The sequence below is a fragment of the Pelodiscus sinensis genome, chromosome 1 (genome assembly GCF_049634645.1).
Source record: "Pelodiscus sinensis isolate JC-2024 chromosome 1, ASM4963464v1, whole genome shotgun sequence".
NCBI classification, from domain to species: domain Eukaryota; kingdom Metazoa; phylum Chordata; order Testudines; family Trionychidae; genus Pelodiscus; species Pelodiscus sinensis.
This window is the reverse complement of record NC_134711.1, coordinates 210,773,370-210,800,756: the sequence shown is the minus strand read 5'-3', so window position 1 is coordinate 210,800,756 and position 27,387 is coordinate 210,773,370. Positions and strand designations below refer to the sequence as shown.

Below are 27,387 nucleotides of genomic sequence, written 5' to 3'. Positions count from 1 at the left end.
TCCGATTGCTGCACGAGGCACGCACTCGGGAAGTGTTGAGACGCCTAAGAGAGTTTACACAGGCACTAGGGGAGTGGCTCCCAGTGCTGCGAGCGTTGGATCGGGGCTAGAGTCAAAATCGCAGCAGGCGTCACGATTTCCCAGCACCGCAGCAGGTGACCGGCCCGCGTCCACTCCCTAGCGCATCCGCGCAGGTTCGCGCGCCTGCAGCAGGACACGGGGCGGAACCTTCACGCCCCGCGGAGCCGCCACCTCGGCCCTCGACCCGCCCTGCCAGGCCCGCGCCGCACGCGACAGCAGCCCCGAGTGGTAGAACAACGGCAGTTCCCAGCATGCTCTGCTGGTGCGTGGCCCAAAGCGAGCGCCCCGGATGGGCCCCGCGGTCTGCGCCCTCCGCACAGCCGTGCATGTCACGTGGTTCGGGGATCCGCGCGATGATTGGCTGAGGGCGGGGCCGGCGCGAGCGCTTCCGGTGTCTCTGGGTTCGGAAGGCGACAGCAGGCTGCTTGTTTGGAATTTGGATGCTGCCGTCACATCATGGCGACGCGCGGAGCCGAGGCAGCGCGCGGAGGAGGCAGCAGCAGCAGCAGTGCTGTAGCGTCCGGGCGAAGTCAGCGTCACAGCCTCGCGCAGCGCGAGGCGGCGGTGGCAGCGCGGGGCAGCCCTGAGGTAACGGCCCCTCGCGCGCGGGGTCGGGCTCTCCCCACCAGCCCGCGCGCCCGGCCCCACGCGCCGTGAAAGCGGGGTGATGCGAGGCAGCGCCTCAGCTTCCCCCGCCCCCGGTCTCGCGATGGACTCTGCTCCTGGGAGGGGAGGCGGCAACCGTCCCCAGCGCGAGCCCGGCCCGTCCGAGCGGGGCCCGTGGCGCAGCAACGAGTAAGGGCCCCGAGGGATCCCGGCCTGCTGCAGGCGTAGCGGCGCCGGCTCGGCGCTCAGCCTGGGGAGGGACGGGAGTATCGGGCGCGGGTGATGGTGGCCGGGCGGGCGATCGGCTGCACCGGGCTCCGCAGCAGCTCCCGGGGGGTCTGGGGCGCGGCCCAGTGCGCGCTCCGCATGCGGTACTGCCCTCCCGGAGCCCGCGCCCCGCGAACCGGGCAGGAGCCTGTGGGCTCAGGCTGGTCACTCCCCTGCAGGATGGGGAGCCCCCCGAGCCCCGCATTGGACTGGGGAACAGCTGGGCCGGCTTTAATCGGAGCCAGCCAGCGTTTGTCATTTGAGGGGTCGGTTCAGCCGGAGGGTTCCACTTCAAAGACCAGTTGCTGGAGTGGTGCGCACACGCAACAAGCGCGCACCTGTATGTAGTTGTCGTGGGCTTGTGGATGTTAGATTGGCCTGTACTCGATTCTCGTTTTTGTACCATTTGTTTTAATTGTGTCTTAATGTAGGATCGATCTGTATAGTGTTCCTAACCCCGTCACTTTTGCTTGTGTGAGTTGTCCCATTGAAGTGCTTCAATAGAGGTCGTGTTGCTTGAGCCTGTTTGTCCTGGCAAAGTAGGCTTTTATGTAATATGAATCAAAGCAAATTCTATTAGCTTAATTTTCTGTATCTTCAAAACCCTGCCAAAAGGAACTCAGTAATAAAATCTTACTAGGAGTGATACTGCAGCTCAGTTAATTCATGCTAGTCCTTGGTTCAGCTTCTTGCAAGCAAAGTGTAATGCTTCTTTTGTATGGACATGTAAAAACACTCTTGTTTAAGGACAGTACTTTGAAGATTGAGTGCTGTCTTAAAATGTGACGTTGATGCAGTTTGTATAGTTTTAATACAATGGTTGAGCTAGGTATATTCGCACATACATTCATATAGGTTTTCTGGTGCCTGTTATGCCATGTTACTAGTGTTAGAAAATGTAAGTTTCCAAGGTAGAGTAACGTGTTTAGAAAGCAAAATTCCAAAAATGACAAGTAAATGGGAAAAAGCTTGATATGACTTTTTTGTGTGTGTATTTAAAAAAAGGGGGGGGGGGCCTTGAATGGTTTTTTCATAGGTTTTTTCATAGGCTGTCATGAAACTCGGTCTACCCTGTCTTTGCGAGAGATTCTGTGGATGATCAGAGAAGGATTATGGTGCTGAAGAAGTGAAACTTGACTGAGGGGAAATGAGTCACAGTTTAAAACTATTTCAGCTTTTTTAACACCTGTCACAGGCATTTGAGTTAAACAGAAAATTGGTTTAACTGAATTAAAGGCAAAGTAGAATGTTTTAGGTCTGAAGCAGTCTGGGTCCTCCAAAGAACACTTCTGTTTGCACTTGATGTTGTTGATATTTGTAATGTAAAACCTTGAGAACAACAGGGAGGGGGGAGGGAGAGAGAGAGAGAGACCCCTTTAAGGTCTTTTTTTAATGCAACATAAAAGAAAGTTATCACAGTCTCTCCATTTTTTTCCAAGTCACTGTTAAGTGTCTTTTAAGAGAGTGAATAAAAATTAGATGGATTTCAGCTGAGTTTCATACCACTGAACCAGGGTGGATAAATATAAAAAAATACACAATTTAAATAAAACATTTTTAATAATCAATAAAACTCTAAATTTCTCTTGTAAAAATGAGTTACAATTAAATCTCATCATAAAGATGCTACACCTATACTTACAGTCTCATAAAAAGTGAATTAATGGATCTAGTTCGTCTAGCCTAACTCTACTAGCTCTTTCTTCTTGAAAGTTCTGGGCTTTCAATTTCTGTTTTCCAGCAGACTAAAAAGTAGCACGAATAAAGAAAAACACAATTTGAATAACATTGTTTTTGTTGTGTGCTTGTGGCTATGGATCTTGGCAAAGGAGTTAAGACATTATCTTAAAGATAGAGAGACTATATATAGGAATGGACAGAGGCAGCATAGAAAGGAACAGCAAAGTGGACTGGAAAGAAAAAGGAAAGACATTATTCAGTGCGCATACACACATACTCAGCTGCCTGTATTCCCTCAAACTGTTGTCACAGAAAAACTGCCATGGCTTATGGGTATGAAAGACTCTATCTGGGAATATTTTGAAGAAATTCATTCCCTGGATAAAAAAGGAAAATGGCAAGTGTAAGCTAAAGTTGTTAAATTGTGGTTACCTTTGTGAATCATTTCTGGACACATTTATGCTGATACACAAGTCAAAAGACAAGTGTAGCTTACTAGTTCAGCCACACCTTTGAAAGACTATTTGAATTATATTGCTCACCTTGGGGAGGTCTGAGCTCCCAGGCCTGGCATGAGACAGGATTGAGCCAGGCTGCCTGCCTGGCCAGCTTCTAATACACTTTAAGTGCAGAGCCAGAGCAGGGGTAGGTCCTGGACCCATCACAAGACAGGACTGTGCTGGGCTGCTAGCCAAGCCAGCCTTCTAAAAAATTACTGTAGGGGGAAATGCGTGTAGTCTGTAGCATTAACCTATAATCTTGTCGGTTAATCGACTACACTAATACATACCTAACACACATGGGATGTAATAGGGTAGTCGATTAACCAGTGAGCAAAAGTTTATAGGTGAATGCCATACACTACACGCATTTCCACCCTCCCCTGCCAGTAAATTTTTTAGCAGCTTGGCCAGCAGCCCAGCTGAGTCCAGGACCTACCCTTGGTGTGGCTCTGCATTTAAAGTGTATTAGGAGCCAGCTAGCCAGGCAGACAGCCCAGCTCTGTTCTGACTCTCACCAGGTCCGGGAGCTCAGGTCCCCCACCCCAGACAAGGGCTGCTGCCAGCCTGAGCTGCTTTCTCTTTATCAGGTGACAGGCAGCCGGTCCTCAAGCTGCTTTTTAAACTGGCTTCCTTCGCAGACAAGCTCCTGCCTAGCATCCTGTGCTGCTGCCTCTGATAAAGAGGAAGCAGCATGGGGAGGTGGCAGCAGCCCTGATAGAGGCAGCAGCACGGAGTGGCAGGGGGCTCCTTGGGAGTGAGGCCCATTGGCTGTTGGCCGCACCCCCCCAGGGGCTATAGAATAGTCGGCTAACTGATAAGAGTTCATGAGGTTACTCAACTATTCAATTAATCGATATTTAACATCCCTAGTGTGTGTGTGTGTACACAGAGAAAGAGTTGCTGAGCTAAGGACTTAAGAGTTCTAAGATATGGGTACTGGTCAGGTCAGTGGTCACAACATTTCACCTTGAATTACCTTTCTCAGACATCTGGCTTGCAATAGAATCCCAGTCCTGTTGCGCATATGTATGTCTTTTTTTTTGTCTTGTCTTAGAGACAGGCTATAAACCAGCGGTGGGCAACCTGCAGCCCATCAAAGTTGTGTGTGTGACCTACAAGACTTTTTTTTTTTTTTTTTTTTTTTTAACTTTACCATGTGCAGGATTGCCAGATTCTGCTGGTTTCAATCCCCGTGGTATTTTTCGTACCGATTTTACTAAAGTGACACGCATATAAAGCAAGGGCACGTGAAGTGCATGCTGATTGCACACTACATTGACTCAGATCCGTGCGCTCCTCCTGCATCTAGTGAAAGTGCCACTATGATTCAATCTGCATGCCCTGTAAGTTCTAGGTACATAAGCACAGTTAGCAAAACTACCCTATTGCGGGAGAACATCTTAATTACAGCAATATTGTGGTCCACCGAGATGGAGGGCCACTCATGCGGCCTTGTTCAGTAGCCCACGATGTCCGTCCACTGATGTGAATCTTATCATGAACAGTTTTAAAATACTTCTTGCTGAAAAAGATGGTGGGTGACAGGCACAAGCTGATATTAAGACTGAATAAGTGGTGATGTATTTTGGGGAAGATCCAAGCCATAGTTGATCCTCAGGGGTATGCAAAAAAGTTATAATGATATTTCTGAAATCCCATGACTTTAAAAAAAAAAAAAAACTGGGGTGGGGACCCAGTCACATTTTTCAGCTTCCAAACCTTTAAATCCTACTTTAGGTTTATGCCAGTGCAACCCTGCATGTAGACAAGTCCTATAATAACTTGAAAAGATATTTGCCTTTGCAAATGTTATGCTGGTTAGTCCATATCCGTTGTACCTCATGGCTTATTTTTCACCCCTAAAATTGCTAGTTGAGTTAGGACTGAGACATGGTTTGGGGAAACTTCTATTGCTGTTACCCATGATGTACCTGTGCTATGAAGAATAGATTTCTTTATTGTCAAACTTGCTTTTCATCACAAACTCGTTTAAAGGATTTTGGGAAAGCATTTATTTTTACAATCACGATTCCTTTGAATAGCCAGCATGGTGTACATGTTCTAATGGCATGATCATAAAAAGCAGGAGATTTTTGTCTTTGCTGTTGATTTACCAAGATATTGGCCAGGCTCTTGGTTAGAGCATACAAGTTAGAATATTTAGGCTATGATATTGTCTTATCCAGAAATTATTATAATGACTGATTATGTCTTTTTTTTCATGGAGGAGAATATTCACTGGTAATTGCATTTGGACTTACAATTGTTAAAGATGTGGCCATCATCTGTTCAAATTCAGAGGTTCCACAGTGGGTTTTAGTATGACACCAAGAAAACTATGTCGTATGACTGTGGATTTAAGCATAGGCCAATCATCAGATAGAACTACAGCTTCCCTTTCAGTTAGGGCTAACATTCTTCTGAACTTCATATTATCTACCCCCAGAATTACAGATAATATATCCTAATATTCTAAACCCAGAGCTAACTGATATCAGTGGGTTTTTTTTTTGTTTGCTACTGTAATATTTTCAGAAAGGTGAAATGTGACTTTGAATGTAAAATTGCACATACTCCTGTTCCTTCCCAGTATTTTTAATTCTATTTTGTGTGGTCTGAGGTTTAATATCAGTTTATTTTAAATTACATCATCTTAATAGTGTGTCTTACTAACCACTAATGGTCTACCATGGGTGTTCCACAGGGCATTTAAACAGTTCAAATTCTTAATACTCCTGCTTCCTGACAGGATTTTTCATTTGATTTCATATACGTTTATCAGTGGAACAGTGTCCTTATTTTAATACTCAAGTCAAAATTCTAAAACATGGTAGTTAGGTTGGAAATCTAGTTTTAGTGTGTAACTCTTTCAACATCATGCTTCCTGGAATAACAAGCCATTGACTATAATTCTTACCTGGATTCATCCTTAACAAAGTGATGTTTCAAGTGAGATCATGTTGTAGAAACTGCTGTACCTGTTCCATGGGTTTAAAACAAAAGGCTAGCATCATGTATATGTAAATTGTCTGATTACTTTCTTATGAGAGAATTATTGTCAAGTATAGCACTTCCATTACACCTTAAATATTTGTGGGGAAATTGGTCATCTTTACATACTGTTATCAATGAAATGTACATGCAATATTAGACTTCAAAAAAAAGTATTGACTATAGTTTGCAGTTCAGCTTGATGATATGGTAGCTTTTTAGATTTTTGTTATATAAACTAAAAATAGAATAGATGTTCTTACTGGGAATTATTTTTTCTTGGTAAAGAATCTGATTACTTCTTCCCTTTCTCTAGTTTATGATTAGTACAACAGGTGATGCTGGAATTTGTGAGATTGGAATGAATACCCACAATCAGTTGGTGAACAGCAAGTGCGTTGAACCTGACACATCTTTGCAACATATGCAGTCCAATTGCAATGACATGGAAAGTACGGGTGCACTGGAAGACGAAGATTATATCACAAAAAATAGAAAGCCAGTGGGTTCATCGTACTGTACTCAAGAATCACGTGAGGAGACTCCTGGGAGAGAAGAAGCCCGTACTGAGCCACCTGATGGCCAACAGGATCCAGAGACTGAAAAAAACAAAGAGAAAACCTTAGGTATGCTCCGTTTTAAGGTTTGGCTTCTACATTATAACAAGGTCTGTGTTTTGAAAAAGGTGATTTTAATGTTTCCTTAAAAAAGGCTTCACATCCTTATAATCTGAATTACTCTCAATTAGCTTTAGTTTTGTTGTCAAAAGGGTTTTTGTCCTCTTTATCATGATGTGTTGATGGAGGTAGGAAAAACATGTTTTAAAAGGTCACTGATTAGAATTAGTATAGAAAAATCCCTCATCTGTTAATATGTTAATGTTTTAAATATCTAATCCACTTGTCAGACATTGTTTTATTGCTTGCATTTCACTTGGTTTGAACAATGAAAATACGTTAATTGGTTTAACTTCTGGTTTAGGCTATGATGCTGCTTTATTTTGGTTATACAGGCAGTCCCCGGGTTACGTACAAGATAGGGACTGTAGGTTTGTTCTTAAGTTGAATCTGTATGTAAGTCGGAACTGGCGTCCAGATTCAGCCGCTGCTGAAACTGACCGCCAGTTCTGACTTACATACAGATTCAACTTAAGAACCCCAGGTCCCCAAGTCAGCTGCTGCTGAAACTGATCAGCGGCTGATTCCAGGAACCCCGGGGCAGAGCAATTGTGCCTCGGGCTTCCTGTAGTCAGCGCTGGTCAGTTTCAGCAGCGGCTGACTTGGGGACGCCTGGGGCCGAGCAGCTGGGGTGCTGCTGGGTTGCTCCAGTAGCGCCGCTCCTCAGCGCTACTGGAGCAACCCAGCAGCACCCCAGCTGCTCTGCCCCAGGCATCCTGATTCAGCCGCTGCTGAAACTGACGAGCAGCAGCAGAATCAGGACGCCTGGGGCAGAGCAGCTGGGGTGCTGCCGGGTTGGTCCAGTAGTGCCCAGAGCGGCGCTGTGGGACCAACCGGCAGCGCCCCAGCTGCTCTGCCCCAGGGTCCACAACAAAAGCCTGGTCTACTGGGGGGGAGGGGCACACTAGCTGACCCCCCCCCTGCCCCGCAGACCAGGGACACGGGGAGCAAAGCCGCAGCGGCGGGGTGCCTCGCCTCTGAGGCTTTGCTCTGGCGCGGGACCGCCGCTGCTGCGGCTTTTGGTCTGCTGGAGACGGTCCCCAGCAGACCAGGGGCACCGCCAGAGCAAAGCCTCAGAAGCGCGGGAACCCGCCGCGGCTGCGGCTTTGCTCGCGGTGCCCCTGGTCTGCTGGGGACCGTCTCCAGCAGACCAGGGACACCGCGAGCAAACCCGCTGCGGCTGTGGCTTTGCTCTCGGTGCCCCTGGTCTGCTGGAGACGGTCCCCAGCAGACCAGGGGCACCGGGAGCAGCTTTTCTCGCCCCGGAGGTCAAGGTGGCGACCGCTGCCTGCGAGCTCCGGGGCGAGAGAGCCCCGTTCGTAAGTGCGGATCCGACATAAGTCGGATCCGCGTAAGTTGGGGACTGCCTGTATTCAATGAAAATGACTGTCTTTATCAGACCACTTTTTACTTTTAGCTCATGAATATTTCTGTATTTTATAACAATCTGATATTTTTGATTGGTTGTGAAAGAGCAGTTATGAAAGGCAAAGAATTCTTGTAGTCTAAGGCTCGGAGCATATTAGAGTTGAGTTAAATATACTACTACCACCATATATTTTGTACAAACAGCGAGATAAATTATATGAATTCCTTGTTTTGTAGGGATTTGTGTTGCTGTTGTCTAGTAAAACAACATACAGCTATTAAACTAACATGTCATTAAAAACATTCTAGCTTGTCATTAATAGTATTATTTTAAGAGGAAAAGCTCTTGTAGGATTTTTCAGTGTTTCATTTTTTTCATTCATAGGAAAAGAAGTGCTGTTGTTGATGCAAGCCTTGAACACGCTTTCTACTCCGGAAGAAAAGTTGGCAGCGCTCTGCAAGAAATATGCTGATCTTGTAAGTTATGTATAGCTAACAGAGTACATCTAAGAGTACATCTAAATTTTTATTTCTTGTGAAATGGTTTTGCAGAAAGTTTCGCTCATCTAAGAGTGTATACATACATTAACATGGAAAATAGATTTTTTTTCAAATTCAAAGACCTTTTAACTGATTTAGCTGTTTTATTGCATTTCAGAATAAATTGGTTTCTGATTAGTTTTTATTTTGACTACAATAATTTCAAATACTTGTCGTCACTTTCACTTTTACCTATGTTTCTTTAAACTTTTCTATAAACAGAGGAATTTCATTATAATATTATTCTGATAATTGAGTGCTGCAACATACAATAATAAAACAGATTCCAGTACTTACTAGCAACAAAATCTGCAACTGTAGTCCAGCAATAATTAATATTTTTCTAGTGGAATAAGATACGGCTGTGTCCCTGTTCTGCATTATTTCTAGTTTGTTTTTGATAAGGTTGTCAATATCTACTTCTCCCATGCTGAAAGTTTATAATTTTCCATTGTTGAACACATCAGCTAGTTGTTGTGAGTATGATTAATTTCTTTTTCACAAAAGTAATCTCTCAAAAATAGCACCTGGAGGGGTGTGAAGCAAGGCAGCTGTTCTTAATGTGCTAAACATACTATTCATTTCCAAGAGAGTAGAATGTAGTTCAGTAATCATTAATAGAACTGTAATGACCTTGTAATATTTTTGAAAATTGGAAAAATTTAGGTGGACCTTCCGTTCTGCCACAGTATGTCTTCTGAAGATTTAGTTTCTTCCTTCATTTTAGGACTCTGCAGCAAGGGAATGTTTGTTTTTTCTAATAATTGTAAACAGCAGTGGGAGCAGATGATCTTTTTTCAGAACCACCCCCAAAAAGGAAAACTTTGCCAGTACACACTCAAAGCTTTTTATTTAGGGATGATACTACACTGGTAACAGATGTTTATTATAGTACAATGTATTCTGACATCATTTGATACTTAAGGAAGGAATGGTAGCACCAACAAAACTTGTCTAGCAAAGTTCTATTTGGATGAATTTCAATTAGAAATTGATTCACCTTGAAACAGGACAGCAATAGAGACTAGATTTGAGATTTCCAAATATTGGAAGAATCAAGATACTAGACTGTAATGGAAAGAGGGGTGAATGGCATAAAAACCCATGTAAAGTCAGTCTTCCCTCCATTATTTATTTGTTTGTGCTATGAATGGAGGTGAAAACAGCATTGTGATTGTATCATACCTAGGCTTGGCAGAATTCATTTTTTTGTTTTAAATACTTGGTTTAATAATATGGATTTTTACTTTTATCAGTCTATATTTTCACAGTTGAGAAGAATTATGACTTTAAACATAATTTTTATCCATTACAAATTTCACAGTTGTGGGAAATGATGTGGGAAACAGTTATTTAATGACAGAAATTGAGATTAAAAAAGATATAAATCTTTAAACCATACAAACACAAATTGTCATTGTCAAAATATATAAAAAGATACCCTTAAATCAACAAGTCATACTTATTTTAATTACTGATTTGCTAGTCTATTTGTAACAAGTCGTGTTTAAAAGTCTTAATCTCTATATATTTAGCTCTTAAGCTCTCATTTAGCATTTCTCCCCCTCACTTTACCTATTGGTAAATTTCAGGTATCAGGGGACATATTTTCATTTTGTTCATGTTGAAATCAACATTTACTGACATTTATCATTTCAAAATTTAATCTGTCCAATCCTAATCGTAACATTCTGTGGCAACTTTCTTCCTACACCATGATTGACAGCACAGCTCTGGATGTGGCTTGTTAGCTGAAGCTGGAAAATGAGCAGATAAAAGAAAAAATGCTTTTCTAAATACTGCAGAAATTATTGGTCTGGTGTATCTCCTTCACATCTTAATTCACCCCTTCTGGAAGGTCCATCTTATCAGGCTAATAGTCTCTCTCAAATGGTGACTCAGCTCTCATTGTTTAAAGAAAGGATTTTCGAATAGTTTGTAAACCACTGTGTAAGTGCCAGGAGTTAGGGATGGAGAATTCACATAGAGTTGGGTTAAATACAGGGAACTTGAATACTGCAGGATAGGAAATGGTAAAAATTGATTATAACTTTGTGCAGTTTTCTTTGGACTTGAACTTCTCTTGTAAATGAGCAACTCCCTGTAATCATGACAGAATACAGTAGTTCAATTTCCTCAGTCAATCAGCAGGGTGGGAAGCAATCATAGTCTCTGCAAAGGAAAGCCCACATTCTGATGTTTCCTAAGTGAAGCAAACCTCCAATCCAGTAGATTTCTACATATTCAAGGAAAGAAATGCATCACAGTCAAGTAGCAAAGTTAAGGAACAACTGGATCATGCCAAATAGCTTCTGCATCCAGAAATCTTTCAATTTCTAATGAGGAGATGTAGAGTACCATAGATAAGTCTAATTGCATCATGGACAAACTGTGAAGTCTCCTTTCTCTGAAAAGGGATATACAGTAGCAGTAGGAAAAGATACTCTCTCCCAGAGGTGGTGAGTAGGACCCTGTATACCTTTTTCCATGTTAACCAGAACTACTGTGAAGATCAGGAGGGAGAAAACAAGTTACAATGGAGTCTCAATTATCCAACCTAAATGGGACCAGAGGATGGATAGCGGAAATGTCAGATAATATGGTTAATTCTTTTAATTTTATAAATTTGCCCTTTGTAATACCTTGCGGGATCCAGTTCTAAACCTCCTGCTTCTGCTGCCTTGACCAGCCTGTGTATTTCTCCCTAAACGGGAGTTCTGCCTTGCGGTGGGAGTGCAGCCCTCACCCTGCACCATTCCACATCCCCCAGCAACAGTTTTCCAGAGATGTATGTGGATTGCATGAGCCCTGCTGCTTTCCCCAGAAACAGGGAAAAAAGCGACTTTGCCAACAGCGAATTCTTCAGCCACAAGAGGGTGCTGCAGACCTGCCCAGCAGAGCTCCCGCCCAGCCAAAGAAAAGGGAAAGCAAAGCCATTGTGGTGTGAAGTGTCCCTGGAGCCCCTTGCTGTGACATGACGGTCGGCAGAGCGGATAAAACGGAATGTCGGATAAGCAAAGGTCGGAAAATCGAGACTCTTCTGTAATACAGGCAGTCCCCGGGTTACGTACAAGATAGGGACTGTAGGTTTGTTCTTAAGTTGAATCTGTATGTAAGTCGGAACTGGCGTCCAGATTCAGCCGCTGCTGAAACTGATCAGTTTCAACAGTGGCTGAATCAGGACGCCAGTTCTGACTTACATACAGATTCAACTTAAGAACCCCAGGCATCCCCAAGTCAGCTGCTGCTGAAACTGATCAGCGGCTGATTCCAGGAAGCCCGGGGCAGGAGCTTCCTGTAGTCAGCCACTGGTCATTTTCAGCAGCTGCTGACTTGGGGACACCTGGGGCAGAGCATCTGGGGTGCTGCTGGGTTGGTCCAGTGGCGCCCAGAGCGGCGCTACGGGACCAACCGGCAGCGCCCCAGCTGCTGTACCACAGGCGTCCGGAGCAAAGCCGCGGAGCACGGGGGCAGCGGGACAGCCCAGACGTGCCGTGGCTATCCTGCTGCCCTTTCTGTTTGCCTGTAATAATCTTTGGATACATCACAAGAATTCCTCACGTGGGGGTTCTCCATAGTATCTACATTTGTTTCATATGCAGGAGTGCATCACTTTCAATTAGCTTTAACACTGTTCCCATGTTTGTGTCTAGCTTTAAAAAAATTTACATATTATTTGTTACTGATAATTTCTCTCTATTTCTGTACTGCTTTCTCATTTATGAAGTTTCTCTTGAACTTTAAATAACCAGTAGCTGTTCAGTTTTCCTAAGTGCTACTGTTTGGAAGATTCCATCCAAACAAAGTATTTTTGGGGATGTTGTCCCCTCCCTCCCAGGATCCTTAAAAGACTCCCAGATCACATGGAGGGAGAGGCTGCAGTAAATACAACAGACTCATAAGCAGCAGTGGTAGAAGGAGGAGCTGAGCAGAAAGGGAGGGTCTTCTATAGAGTTTGATGTCACAACCATCCAGTAACATAGATCTTTCCATATTTATCAGCAAGGCTTAATAGTGAATAGGTGTATGATATCGGGAAACAGTTTGGGGGAGGGAAGGGTGATGCACAGAAGTAGAAGGTTATTTATATACACATATAATATGGGTTTATATTGAGTGTAAGGGGGAGATTCAATAACTGCATTTTCTGTCTTTATGTTAAGGGAAGAGGTTTAATGACTGAACCCTCATTTCCTGCCATTGAGAATTTTTCTGTAGGTTTGAACTCATTTAATGCACTTTGTTACCACGGTAGGCAATAATGGCCTGGTATACAATAGGACTGTGAAAGTGTATCCATGTACATGGTTAACCAATGACTCTGCGCTCATCAGTGAATTTTCACAGTTAAATACAGGCTCCTGGTATGCGCAGGGAGTCTGCTTAAAAGCTGGCTCCCGGCATGCACCGGCTTCTGGAGAGCTGCCTGCTGCCCCACACTGCTGCTTCTGATACAGTGGCAGCAGCACAGGGCAGCAGGCAGGAGCTGATATGCAGGGGAGCCATTTTAAAAGCCGTTTTTTGGCATGCATTATTTCCCTGGGAGCTGCCTGCTGTCCAATATATAACCAAGTAGCTGCTGAAATCTTCAGCAGTTACATGATTATTTAATTACACACACATTAATATCCATACAATTAGATATGTGTGTTTGTTCTAGAAGATTCCAGCCAATTAAGATGATCACATTTCATTTTAGTATAACTTGTGGCCCAGCAGATGGTACTAAAGTGAATAATCCAAGACACTTCATTAAGTTTGCTAACTTGTCTCCATGATGCAATAAAAATGCTAGGCCACCACTTACATCACACATTTTTGCTGGAATATCAGACCATATTTTACCGTGATGAAATAGTTGGCTGTCAATTGACTAGTCACTAGACCATCTTGTTAAACCTAACATTGAAATTCTAATCCTGTTGGTTAATCCATTTTAGGACCAGGTAAATGAAAGAATGGGAAACTTATTGGCTACATCTACATTGGCCCCTTTTCCGGAAGGGGCATGGTAATTTTTGAAATCGCAATAGGGAAATGCGCGGGGGGATTTAAATATCCCCCGCGGCATTTAAATAAAAATGTCCGCCGCTTTTTTCCGGCTTTTAGAAAAGCCGGAAAAGAGCATCTACACTGGCCCCGATCCTCCGGGAAAAAAAGCCCTTTTCCGGAGGATCTTATTCCTACCTATTCCTTCAAAGTAGGAATAAGATCCTCCGGAAAAGGGCTTTTTTTCCGGAGGATTGGGGCCAGTGTAGATGCTCTTTTCCGGCTTTTCTAAAAGCTGGAAAAAAGCGGCGGACATTTTTATTTAAATGCCGCGGGGGATATTTAAATCCCCCGCGCATTTCCCTATTGCGATTTCAAAAATTACCATGCCCCTTCCGGAAAAGGGGCCAATGTAGACGAGCCCATTCTGAATTACCCAAAACTTCAGTTTTCTGAGTTAAAAGATATACAGATCCATCACTCCCATCTCTGGATAATTTCTTTGGCTAAAAAGCCATATTTGATTCATTCAAGTTGGTGCTTAGCCATTCTGTAGAAGGAATTCACAGTGTATTACTATAGCACATATAAATTTTACTGACAAGTTTCAGTCAACTAAGGTGTTATACTTACTTGAGAAAGCGGTTTAAACTGGCAAGTTTTTCAGAATTCCTGACCATATCTTCACATATCAGTGATAGATAGGCCTGTTGCTGCTTATGTAGCTGCATGCAGGCTGAGAGACTATAATGATTCTGTGGACCTTGTTACTCAGAGGAAATTTTTGATAAGTCAGAATTAGGGATGTGAAGATTTAACCAGTTAACTGGTAAGCCTCACCCTTAAAGCCTCAGTGTGGGCAGGGGTCTGCTCCAGCCCCTCAGGGGGCCATCATGGGCAGGGACTGCTCTGGCGTGCTGACTATTAAAGCAGCTCCTGCCTTCAGGGAGTGGAAGGGGTACAGGCAGGGGCTGCTCTGGCCAGGCTGGAGTAGCCCCTGCTTCTGGCCAGAGAGAATTGTGTGTTACTGCAGGGGTCGGGGGAGTGTCCTTCCCCCAGTCCCCTCCACTTATACACCTTTAATCTTTTAACTGGTTAAACAATATGTTTACTGGTTAAATAATTAAATAGGATTTTGCATCCCTAGTCAAAATAGGTTTCATAATAGTCTATTCCAGTACTGTCCATACACCCATTTGGGTTTAACTTGTCCACAGGACCCAAAAAAAGGCCTCAAATTGCTGTGGTAGTCTACATTGGTCTTGGTGAAGGTCTGTAGATTTCACTATTCTCTTCTGAAGCTAATCAAGTTAATTCATTCTTGGTTCAAGTTCTTTTGACTAGGTGAAATATGACACACTCATCTACATTTACTTAAATATATTCTCTATTTTAGTTGGAGGAAAGCCGCAATGTTCAAAAACAGATGAAGATACTGCAGAAGAAACAAGCGCAGGTTGTGAAAGAGAAAGTCCACTTGCAGAGTGAGCATAGCAAGGCCATTCTAGCACGCAGCAAATTGGAATCTCTGTGCCGGGAGCTTCAGCGTCATAACAAGACTTTAAAGGTCAGTTTACTGATTGGTATTTAAAATTCATACCTGTTGCTATCTGTCGGGTATTTGCTATGCTTCGTGTCCAGTACCCAGATCAATAGAGTACGTCAATCCTGTTTGACTGTAGAGATTGTGAAAATTGGTGTTCTTTCTCCAGTTAGTAGTTTCCTTAAAATGGTTCATGGATCATAGTAGTTTAGACTGCTGCCGTGTCTAGTCTTGTCACAGTAGTGATTGAGAGCTGCATTATTGGCTACCAGTAAAAGAATGTAAACAAAATCAAAATAGTGTAAAATGATGAGAGATAATCAAAGCTTGTATTTTTCTAGGGTATAATTTGCAGGAGTAACATGGAAAGGGGTTTGAGATGCTCTTCATTCCCTGCATGGTTATTTTAGGGAATTGCTTCACCAATTAATTTTGTTTAATTTTAAGGTAGCTTTTAAATAGTAGTACAAAAACACTGAAGAGGAGGTCAACTCAACCATTCAGGTTTTTCTTGGAAATGCATTGATGCAGGGATATTTATTTATTTAGCTAGCTAGCTTGCTTGCTTCCTGGATAATTGTTGCTTTCCTTACCAAAACATACTTACATCTTCAGTTAAACCCTTTCTCACTTCATAAAGATGAGTGCCCTTCAATCTGTACAGTACACATATCCATTTAGATCAGTTGAAAAGTAAAAACAGACAAAAACAATTAACTGCTGGAGCTTAACGTGCCTAACCCAAAATATGTAGAGCATAGTAATAGATTGCTGAATGTATATTAAAATACCTACATTAAAATACCCAAATATATCCAGAGTGGTTGCAAGACCAAAAACCGACTGCTCTAAAGAAGCATCCTGATAAGATATCAAATATGCCAACTTGGTAAAGATTTAATTTTATCAGCTTGGGCAAAACTTTGATTTTGCTTTTCGAACACACCAAAGTTGTCAAAGTATACAGACATGAAGTATTCATTCTGACTCATCTCTGTCTGTTTGTATGGGCATATTATGTCATTGTAAACTTGCACACCATTAACAAATACTTTTGGATAAAAGGAAGAAAACATGCAGCAAGCGCGTGAAGAAGAGGAGAGACGTAAAGAAGCAACTGCACATTTCCAGATTACATTGAATGAAATTCAGGCCCAGCTGGAACAGCATGATGTACACAATGCCAAGCTCCGCCAAGAAAATATTGAATTGGGAGAGAAGCTGAAGAAACTAATTGAACAGTATGCTTTGCGGGAAGAGGTAATTTAAATTTATGCTTCCTTGGGCACTCAAATTACTACATACTTTTCTTCATTTAACTAGTGCCTTTCTTTAAAACATTCTTTGGTAATCTAAATGGTAAAATCTAATTCTGCTTAAACAAAAGGTGTAAAAGCCTTTTTTTTTAAATTTCTGGCCTTTTAACAAAAGCTAGGTGGATGTTTGGACACACATCTCTTTCTTTCATTCCCCATCCCATTTCCATTGAATTCTCTGGATCACTCACAGACATCAAAGAATCCATTTTCCTAGACATTTCCACTGACAATAATGGATTTATTACAGTTAAACAAAAGTATATGGTACATGAAGTCATTAGTGATTACATGGTTTTTTTTCATTATAATATGAGCTAATGGCTCAATTTGAATAGCTCAAAACGAGTAAAAACAGTGGAAAATATTTAGGAAGTTCTTTTGTATATTTATTTTGAATTGTTGGCTCTGTCTCTTATGCAAACATACGTTTAAGATATTTAAATGACTTCTAAATTAGCTTAAGAAAAAAACGTTTCAGAAAAATGAAATACTGTGCTGCTGTGCTCTGAACTTTCAGGGAGCCTGTTTTGTTTCTCAAGTGTGTGCTGTCTCCTTTCCATTATCTGGTTTGGCCACATAACTCCTATTGGCATAGGGCCACTGAAATAGCACCCTATTTCTAGGATTTTGACAGCTGACAAAAAAAAATGTTCAGTTTTTTTATATATTGGCAGTAATGTTTAATTTAGAAATGTTTGTTATAAAAACTTCTTCACTTTTTTTGGTGGTGCTACAGTTTAAAGTTCAGGTTTCCTCACATTTCAGTAGTTGAGGAAATAATGTATAGAGCAGAGGTCAGCAACTTACAGCTCGTGTGCCGCTTATGGCACGCATGACCGATGTTCTGTGGCATGCAGGACAGGAGCTCAGCCCCCACGCACAGTGGCTCGAGCCTCAGCTGTGCAGCTGCAGACAGGAGCACCAGCTCCATCTTTCTGCTGAGGAGGAGGGAAAGGAAGAGAAGCGTGTGCATGTTTCTGGGGCTGCCCCTGCCCAGCTTGGGTGTTCAGCTTCTAGAAACTAAGATGTTAACATCCCCCACACTACAGGCTCTGCCTCCTGCTCCTGGAGGGGATGGGGCTTGGCCTGCTCCATGGATCAGGCCTGTTGTACCCCCCACCCCATACCCTCTCCTGCCGCCAAACTCCTTTCCAGACCCTGCCCTCCTCACCCTCTACTGAACCCCTCCTCCCACCGAGATCGTGCACTCCATCCCTATCCCTCTCACTGGCAGCCCTGTCCCACACACTAAACTCCTTTTTTTTTGTCCCCACCCCAGAGCCTAAGGGAGTCCCCAAAATCCACTAACCCTGGAACCCTAGAAATGTAAATCTGGCCTTATAGGAAGGCCCTGAACCTTGGTCCTCCCTAACCTTCCCCTTGCTCCATGGGGCTGGAGCACCAGAAGAGTGAGGTTTCTCAGCCACATCAGTGAGGGCTGGGGTTTTTTTTTTTGAGGAGTTTTTTTTGCTTCTCACTTATGTGGTCTCCAACTGATTTTTCTGTGTGTCAGTGGTCCCCAACCCAAAAAAATTCCCCCACCCTTTCTATAAATAAAGAAAACATTGCAGTGTTTCAAAGGGGCAGCACCGCAGGATCCTGGCATCAGCTGGAGTCCCTACCTGACCCCAGGCTCTGTGCAGCGCTTCCCCTTTGAATCACTACCCGGCGCCTCAAAGGGGCAGCACAGTAGGAGCCGGGGATCCACTGGGCACTCCGTCTGATCCCTGGCTCCCAAAAGAGCAGCTCTGCCAGAAGCCCGGGGTCAGCTGGGGACTCTGCAAAGGGGCAGCCCAGCATTAATGCCTGCAATTAATGCATTAAAAAAACAAACATGTTAATCCTTCCCTGCATTAATCGCAGGCGTTAACCCACATCAAATGATAGCCCTAAAATGAAGTTTGATAAACTAATTAAACCATTCTCCCTAGCTGCAGCACTAGCAAAATGTAATTATGTAATTAACGGTGAGTTTCCATTAGCAACTGGGGATCTGTGGAAAGGTTTGCATTGAGCCAGGGGAGCGAAGTAGAGAGAGCCCCTCCTTTTCCACATGGGAGAGTGGAACAGCCCTGGGCAGGAGAGTTAAATCTTGGCACGTCACTTCGGAAAGGTTGCCAACCCCTGGTATAGAGTATAAATATCAATTCAAGGTAAATACTTTATTTGAAGTCTAGATTAGATACTGAGAAAATCAGATTCACTAAAGTACACAGTTATATATGTGGCATGTAGGAAAATAAAATGAAGGTTATTTATTGAACTATTTTTGCATTTGTGTTATAAATGAAAGTTAAGTGATAATGATTATAATCCGTTCCCTTTTATGGTGTGTGCTACAGTTTTCTTTGGTTCCCAGCCAGCAGCTAAGATACACATTTCTAGAATAAGTGTTACCCGTTTTTTTTCATAGTGTGGATTGTTCTAATACTGGGGCTGTTATGCATCACTTCCGTCCCCTCCCATTCTTGATCACAATGTCCTGTGGTAACTATAGCAACTGTTTATCTGGAAAAGTAATACTAGGAAGTTAATGTAATTTAGTGCTGTTAAACAGCTGGAAATGAGATTTGGCACTTAGCTGTTTGTAGGCCACAGTTCGCAAACATGCATTACTGCCATCTGCAAGTATTGGAAAATCGTAAGATTAAAAAAAATGTGCAAGTGTTTTGCTTTCTGGTTTTTAAGACACACTTGGGTCATGTTTTCATGCTTCACTCATCAACTGTTAAAGGTAAAAACGTTTTAAAATGAAAGTTCAGATTCTCATGTAATCACTTGACTCTAGGATGGGGCTTTAAAAAATAATACCACATATATTGTGATACTCACAATATTGCAAGAGTTGGCAACTAAATCATTGGGCCACAAGACCCAAATACTAACAATATATAAACCAATTTTTTCCCATTTAAAAAAAAAAATCTGTTTTGGTCTAACTCAGTACTGCTCATATTACAGTCAGGTTTTACTTTTTCCTTAGCATATTGACAAAGTGTTCAAGCATAAAGAATTGCAGCAACAACTGGTGGATGCCAAACTTCAGCAAACCACACAACTTATAAAAGAAGCTGAGGAAAAACATCAGCGAGAGAGGGAGTTTGTAAGTTGCTTCTAAGCTTGCTTTTAAACAACAAGAAACAGAGTAAATGAAGGGGTAGCATATTTAGGGCTAAAATACCTTTTCTATAAAATACTAAGATCCAAACATTTTTTTTTTAATTAAAAGGAGCCTGAATTTTACCTGCAGTGTGCATCTATACAGTTAATGTGCATGGTATATAAACCATTATCTGTTTGCACCTGTATGTATAATATCTTTTATGCATTCTGTTAAGCTTGGAAATTAATCCATGTAGTACAACTTTAGGCAGCAGAAGAACAAGAGAATGTGTTCCAAAATTTGGTTAGCTGTACTATAATAAATAACTTTAAGGCAGAAAGAGGATGGAAGTAGAAATAATCATCTTAAAGAACACTTGCTGTTACCAGGAAGTGTGTGCCTAATGTTTTCTGAGCACATGGTGAGTGTAAAACCAACATTTCAGTTGAAGTCTCAATTGAAAATGTTCCCTCTGCTGATGAAGTGGCTTCAGAAGTTATGGGCCTGATACAGTGCCTACTTAAGTTAGTTGGAGTCTTTGGAGCAAGCCCTAAATCTACACACAACCCTCCATGCAAAGTTGTGACTTTGTTTCCAGAGTTTGAATAAAATTTTATGAGGTATTGGGGAAAGGGATACGTCTTTTATTTGTTTTATATTTATAGAAAGGATATAGAAAAAAACTGATGTTTCAAAATTGGTATTAATGTAGTCTTCATTGAGAACTGGTATTAATGTGTGATTTGGGATGGAGGGGTCAAAAATTAAGTAACTTTGCACCACATTCCCTAATCTTTGAAGACCGAGATTTAAAGTTAGACAATATCTAGTTTTGGTGCTTTAAGAATTTTTCTTAGATTTATAGGTTGTAAGTATTAGAAGCTTCTGTTTTCTGAAAACTAAGACATACTGGTAATCTCCTGAATTTACACTAAAAGTAGATTTTTAGAAAGTTTAAATTTTAGCCAAGTCTTCACAAAAAACTCTCCCATTTTGGCATCACTAAACTTTCTTCCCTTGGCAACTGCTGTACATAAAACAGTAAGGCTGTGTTACATTTTATCAAGCCATTCTTCTTCAAATTATAACATGGTTATTAGGCTAGAGTCCTGCATTCCGTCTTCTACTGAGACGCCTAGCCCCACCTCTGTTGAAAATACCTTGGGAGTCATCTAGTGTAATGGACATATGCAATCACTTGAAACAGTTACCTTCTCGTAACTTGTTCTTCGAGATGTGCTGCATATGTCCTTTATGCAACCCACCCTCCTTCTCCAACATATCAGTTTGTCATCTAAGATTCTGGTACAAAGAAACTGAAAGATGGGTGGTGCAGTTCTGCCCTTAGTATACTTTGCACTTGGAATTCAAGAGATGCATAAGCACAGACATGCCCATCTCTGTGGGTGCATTAGGCAAAACTTTCCAGTACTGGTGCATAAGCATATGCATCTATAATTAACACACATGCACCAATTTCAAAGGACAGCAGTTACAAGAAGGCAAGTAACCATCTATTCCCATTTACATTATCACTTACATTTTGCCCTTCAATATAATGTACAATTAATGCAGTATCATTCTGTCCACTTTTTAGCTATTAAAAGAAGCTACGGAGTCCAGACACAAATGTGAGCAAATGAAGCAGCAGGAAGCCCAACTTAAACAGCAGGTAACTTAATAAAAATTGTAAATGTGCTGTTTGATACAGATGCCCCTCCATGAAAATATCAAGAGATGCTTATGGTTTTGAGGAAATACAAAAAATTGCAAATTAAACTTCTGTGAACAGAATCATTGAATTTTTCTGAAAAATTCTCTGTCCCTACCTTTTACCTATCCCTACCTTTCATTCACTGGGATCTGTCTCAGGTTTTCCCTACAGAATCCTCAATTCTTTCAAACTGGATTTGTTTAGCTCTTGGGCAGACGAGTGTGTTTTAACATTTCTCAAGTTGGCCACCCTTTGCTGGGGACCGTCCCCAGCAGACCACAGCAGTGGCAGCAGTGGGGCAAAGCCTCAGAAGCGCAGGAACCCGCCTGCTGCTGCCGCTTGGGTCCCGGTGCCTGTGGTCTGCTGGGGACGGTCCCCAGCAGACCACAGGCACCGGCACCCAAGTGGCAGCAGCAGCGGTTCCCGCGCTTCCGAGGCTTTGCTCTGGCAAAGCCTCAGAAGCGCGGGAACCCGCCCGGTGCCCCTGGTCTGCTGGAGACGGTCTCCAGCAGACCAGGGGCACCAGAGCAGCTTACGAACGGGGCTTTCTCGCCCCGACTTCCGGGGCGAGAAAGCTCCGTTCGTAAGTGCGGATCCGACATAAGTCGGATCCGCGTAAGTCGGGGACTGCCTGTAGTTGAGAGCCTTGGAGACACATTTCACTTCAAATCTAATCTCACTTGAATGCATGTAGAATTTGCACTTTGTTACCAAATCCCACAACTGACACTACTGTACTTCAATTTTTATTATTCATCTGAGCCTAACTTGCTTGATATTTTAATCCTTGCCTTGGTTTCATATTTTGTATTTTAATTAGTTTTTAAAATATAGACATATGCCTAAATGTGTGCTTGCTTTTTGAAATTTTAGCTGTTAACTGTATTTGTGCATCATTAAAAATTGCACCTCTTTCACATTTTCATTTAACTTGGATAACAACCCATGTCTTAATGCCTAATTTTTGTTAGAATATATTCTGTTGCTTTATAAAGATAGCCCTGACTTTGCATCCATGCACAATTTGAGTGACCATTTATTTTTAGACAATCCTCTCCATCTGCTTTAGGTAAAAATTTACCTGATAGCTTAAAGAGGGAACACAAAACATTATTCTCTTCTTTTGTTACATTATTATTAGCTGAAAGTTCTGTTGTACTTTAATAAACATTGCTTGTGTGGTAATATTGCTATATAGTTTCAAGATTAAATATTTCCAAGTTTTTTTCCCCCAAAGCTTTCTCTTTACATGGATAAGTTTGAAGAATTCCAGACCACTATGGCAAAAAGCAATGAACTTTTTACAACCTTCAGACAAGAAATGGAAAAGGTACTTCTATATAATTGTTAGAATTTAATGAAAAATATTAGGGAAAAAATCTGGCTCCTTATTGGCCTTAAAATCCCTGAAAAGGATATTTAGGTGAATGCTATTTTAAAACAGCCGTAGCTGGAAAAATTATGGAATGGCACATTGGAATCAGAGGTATGTAACTAATTCTAGTGTAATTACTGAGAGAGAAAATCTCAGCATAATCGAGGAAGAACATCAGTAGTCCATTCTCCTGAAACACTTGCATGCCAAGTCCTGATTCCAAAAGCTAATATGAGAAGTAGAATATAACTTTTTAAAGTCATTTAATTACTCTTACTTACAAACTGTTTTTGTTTGTGAATGGAGAATTTGATCCATGAAGCTTTGGGGAAGGGGCGGGGTATATCTTGTGTTGTCCTTAAATTCAGAAAAAGTTTTTGGGCATAAAAAGGTTAGAGACCACTGCTGTAAATGAATTTTATAAAATTACTTTGAAAGCTACAGTTTGAGCAGCCTACTAAAACATTTTAATATGCGGTTACCTCTGTTTTGATACTAGTCATAAAACTAGCTTTACTATATTTTTAGATGACGAAGAAGATTAAAAAACTGGAAAAAGAGACAATAGTGTGGCGTACAAAATGGGAAAACAACAATAAAGCTCTTCTGCAAATGGCTGAAGAGGTGAGTGTAATAATGATCTTCATAGTTAAAGGAACTGTGTAGTCACATTCAAGTGGGCCTTTATTCTGCATGGCTTTTCACTTGAAAATCTCTGTCTAGAAATGCTATGTAATTACCGAAACTATATAGCTACATTATTTTAAAAAACGAATGGTTTATATTTGTTTTTGTGTCTGTTTCTGGTTTTGTTATTACTATCTTCATTTGATCTTCATATGTCTAGTCAGTTAAAAAAGCATAGCATAGGAATTGCCATCTCTAATCTATTGTTTATTGGGTGACATCTTTTGGCAAAATTGTACAAATTATTTGAGTCTATTAAATACTGGGACCGGTGCTAGATTGACAACCCAGAAGAATCCTTGGAGGTGTAAAACATACTTAGCTACAGCTAGGGGTCAGTGTGGTTCTGCCATGTCTGTTAATACTCTTTCACTTGTTACATTTCTGCCATGAAATCTGCTGTATATGCTTGTGTGCAGACTGCTTTAAAATCAGAAGTATATGATACTTTAATCTCCAAGCCTGTCAAACTAGTTCCGTTAGCTCCCTCCCTCTCCTCCCACTTACCCCCCCAAAAAAAGAACTTTATTGGGCTAAAGTCTGTTTATTTTTACTCTTACAGAAAACAGTTAGAGATAAAGAATACAAAGGCTTTCAAATAAAACTGGAGCGTTTGGAGAAGCTGTGCAGGGCTCTTCAGACAGAGAGAAATGAGCTGAATGAGAAGGTGGAAGTCCTTAAGGAACAGGTTTCTGTAAAAGAAGCAGATGCGGATTTAGCAGTGCAGGTGTTGCAGACATGCACACTCAATTCCCATGAGGAGTTGGGAACTTGCATGGATACAGAACTAGGAATCCAACCAGATGCTGAATCAGGTGCAGCAAATGAAGGAAATGGTTCTGAAAAGACTGTCTCTGCGAGTTCTGTTCCTGTTGACTAGAATGGAGTGTAAACACTGTATTGAGAGATATATTTTGTGTATAAATTTCTCTGTTGGTGGTAACTATTGGTTTTGTGGTGAAAATTTTCTTACTTTTTCTACCATATATGTATTTTCTTAGAACTACTGGACTTATGTGGTACAGGAAGCTGCATAGCGGCTTTGAATAGCGTAATCTATACATTTTCCACAACTGTGTTGCACATCTGCCTCATTTTTTAAATATATTTTCCATAAAGAATGCATGTGCATTTTTTCTCTCAAACTCAAATCTCACCATGTCAGTTAAGACTTGTAAACTGATTTAACATTTCATGAGAAAAAGTGACAGGAGTGTCACTTCAGTCAACAAAAGCAAAATGTTGTTTTCAAAACAATGAAGTAAGGTTTGGTATACTTATGTAATTACCAAACTCTTCAGTAAAGTCTACATCCCTTCATCTAAAGGCCAGTAGGAACTTCAACTATTTCCTTTGATTATATATGAAAATAAGGGTCCAGAATATGATCAAGAATATTTTACAGGGTTTTAGTATAATTGTGGTATGACAAAAACAGCTTTCAAATATTATACATACTTTAATTTGCAGCTGGTCAAACAGGGTGAACAACTTTCTTGCAAATTTCTCAGGGTTGTGCTCTAAAGTTAATTCACAGAAAGAGACTATATTTGCCCTCCCTGTGAATGTGTTAAATTAAACTTGCAAAGAGAGCATACAGAAATAAGTCTATGTAGTGAAGTTGACGGTAGTGGAATATACACAACTGCAGAAGTGTTGGTCATGTTATGTCCCATAAAATGAAGCCTCAGCATTGCAGAGAATTTATAGTGATTTCTGATTAGAATCTGGATATTTGTAAACGGAGTTATTTTAGATTTGTTGCTACTGTGGGTGCTTACCACATGCAGTGCTTAAGACACCAGTCTTTAGTTTGGATGTTCCTTACTTAGCACTGTATGCAATATATTTAAGGATCTGTAAAGAAACTGTTAATATTTGATCATGTGGATTCAAATATATTCCCAGAATAAAGCATTCAATGTCTCTCTCTCAACCTGAAATGATACTGATCAGCAGACCGAGTACCTTGGTACCTACTGCTTATCTGATAAAATTGGTAATTCGGAGGTTGCATATTCAACTAATATGTGATAAGTGAAAATGTTTTTACATTTTAAAAAATTCAGTGGACTGTAGTTGTGAGCCTTACAGTGTTTCACTTTGGGTATCACATTTTTAAGGGAGCTATTCTCTGGGACAGGCTGGGACCAACATTTATTTTTCATAAGGTAGGGCATGGGCTAAGTAACCAACTACTGTTAACTTTAGCCCATCTAGGTTCGCTTTCTAGTTTCAGTTGCTGTCACTTTTAAGAGACACAAATGTGTAGCTTTTTCTGGTACTTAATGATCTTTGCACTTAACTTCAGTGGGGGGGCTTTCTGAACCAACCACAACTTTCAATGAGCTTCCCTCCCTTGCCCCCTTTGTTCTTTTTGGCAGTTTAGTGGCTACATTACTTGAATGTTCAGGCTGCACTGAGCTCTTGATCCCTTTCCTGATTAAATGATGTACATTAAAATAATGTAGATGTCTTATAAAGAGAATAAGGTTGTATAAAGCCTGAAATGTGTTTTTTTTTTTTTTGCTCATACCACTGAACAAAACTGTATCAGACTGACATTTCTTAAATTGTGTAGCAAATGCGTGACAAATTGGGAACTGGCCAGTTTTTTCTCGTCAGATTGTACAGTCTGTTTTGTATTCATGGTCCATGCATGGTGAAGTAATGAGAAGGAAGAGGTGAGTAGTCAGGGAGGTTGGATTCAGCTTTGAAACACGAATCACGTTAACCACATGGCAACAAAAATACTGGAAAGAAGCATCCTTCCAAAGTTGAATCCATCATTTGTCTAACTTTGTGTGTTGTCATAGAATCAAAAAAAACTGTAACAAGTTTTTAACTTTCTGTGAAAACTGGTCCTCCACTAATTGAGTGAGAAATCATTTTCCTGAGGGCAAGTGAAGATCTTAATATATCAATTACAGCACAACATACCCTTAACAAAAGGTACAGATTTTGCAAGTAAAGTGGAAAGTGCAGTTTTCTATTTTTAAAACTTATTATTTGGTCACCAGTATCGATAACCACATTTTTTGTGTAATGCTTATTTTCTATGTACTCGAGTGAACTTTGGACTCTGCTGCAAGGTCTGTAAAGATATGTGAGATGAATGGAAGATCAGTACAGATATGTAGTTACTGCTGCCTTACATTTGTAAAAGAAGCAGAATGCCACCAGTGAAGAGTTTAAGGAATCTGGGATTTTCTTCCTATTTATGACCGTGAAAAGGTCACACCATATCACACCATCCTTCACTATATTGATGATAGGCTGTACTTGGCTTCCTGGAAACAGTTAATGTTATTCCATGCAGTGGTCAAACAGGTGTTGCTATACAAAATACAAAAGATAAGCCTAGCATTCAGTGATCTGCCATGCAGCAGGCTGTTGCACTGCCATTGTACAGCCAAATTGGCTCCAGTAGGGGTTTTTAATGGAAACTTATATTGTGAATCTTTCACTACCACAACTGTTTAATCTGGGTTGCAAATTTATGTAGCCTCTGAGGTGTACATCTAATTGTTAGTCAGGCCCATTATTTTTACCATGATTATGCTGCAAAAAAAGGCTGACCCATATACGTGTAGTAGTATACACAGCTACGTTAATGCTGTATTTCTTCAATCTGTTTTGTCCTTCCTCTATTACACTTACACCTGGTTATGTTACAGTTTAATTCTCAGGTGTTGCAGAAAATCTACCTCTTCAGACTGTAGATGGAAATAACTGTGAAAAAAGTGATGCAGAAATATAGTTTGTGCTAAACACACTGCTTTATTTTTACAACCATGTCTGCTTTCATGAGAAAAAAATTGATAAATGAACAGGCAGTCTTGTTTTGCTTTTCAAAAACATTTTGTAGGGATTTTTCACTAATGTGAATCTGAAATTTTATCTACTCAATTCTGTATAGATTAAGTAAATATGTATGCTTAATA

At 41.2% G+C, this 27,387-nt stretch overlaps 1 protein-coding gene across 2 annotated transcripts; it reads left to right on the top strand.

Annotated features, from left to right (window-relative positions):
- Positions 1 to 439: 439 nt before the first annotated feature.
- On the top strand, positions 440 to 27,387 carry TXLNG (taxilin gamma). Of its 2 annotated transcripts, none has more exons than XM_006122840.4 (10): positions 440 to 669; positions 6,445 to 6,754; positions 8,559 to 8,650; positions 15,099 to 15,269; positions 16,311 to 16,505; positions 19,548 to 19,667; positions 21,265 to 21,339; positions 22,619 to 22,711; positions 23,285 to 23,380; positions 24,006 to 27,387. In XM_006122840.4, exons 1-10 carry the CDS (start codon positions 538 to 540, stop codon positions 24,321 to 24,323), a joined length of 1,602 nt encoding a protein of 533 aa, XP_006122902.2. In that variant the 5' UTR covers positions 440 to 537; the 3' UTR covers positions 24,324 to 27,387. The 2 variants fall into 2 exon arrangements, with proteins under 2 accessions (XP_006122902.2, XP_006122903.2); XM_006122841.4 differs by lacking the exon at positions 440 to 669 and adding an exon at positions 708 to 876.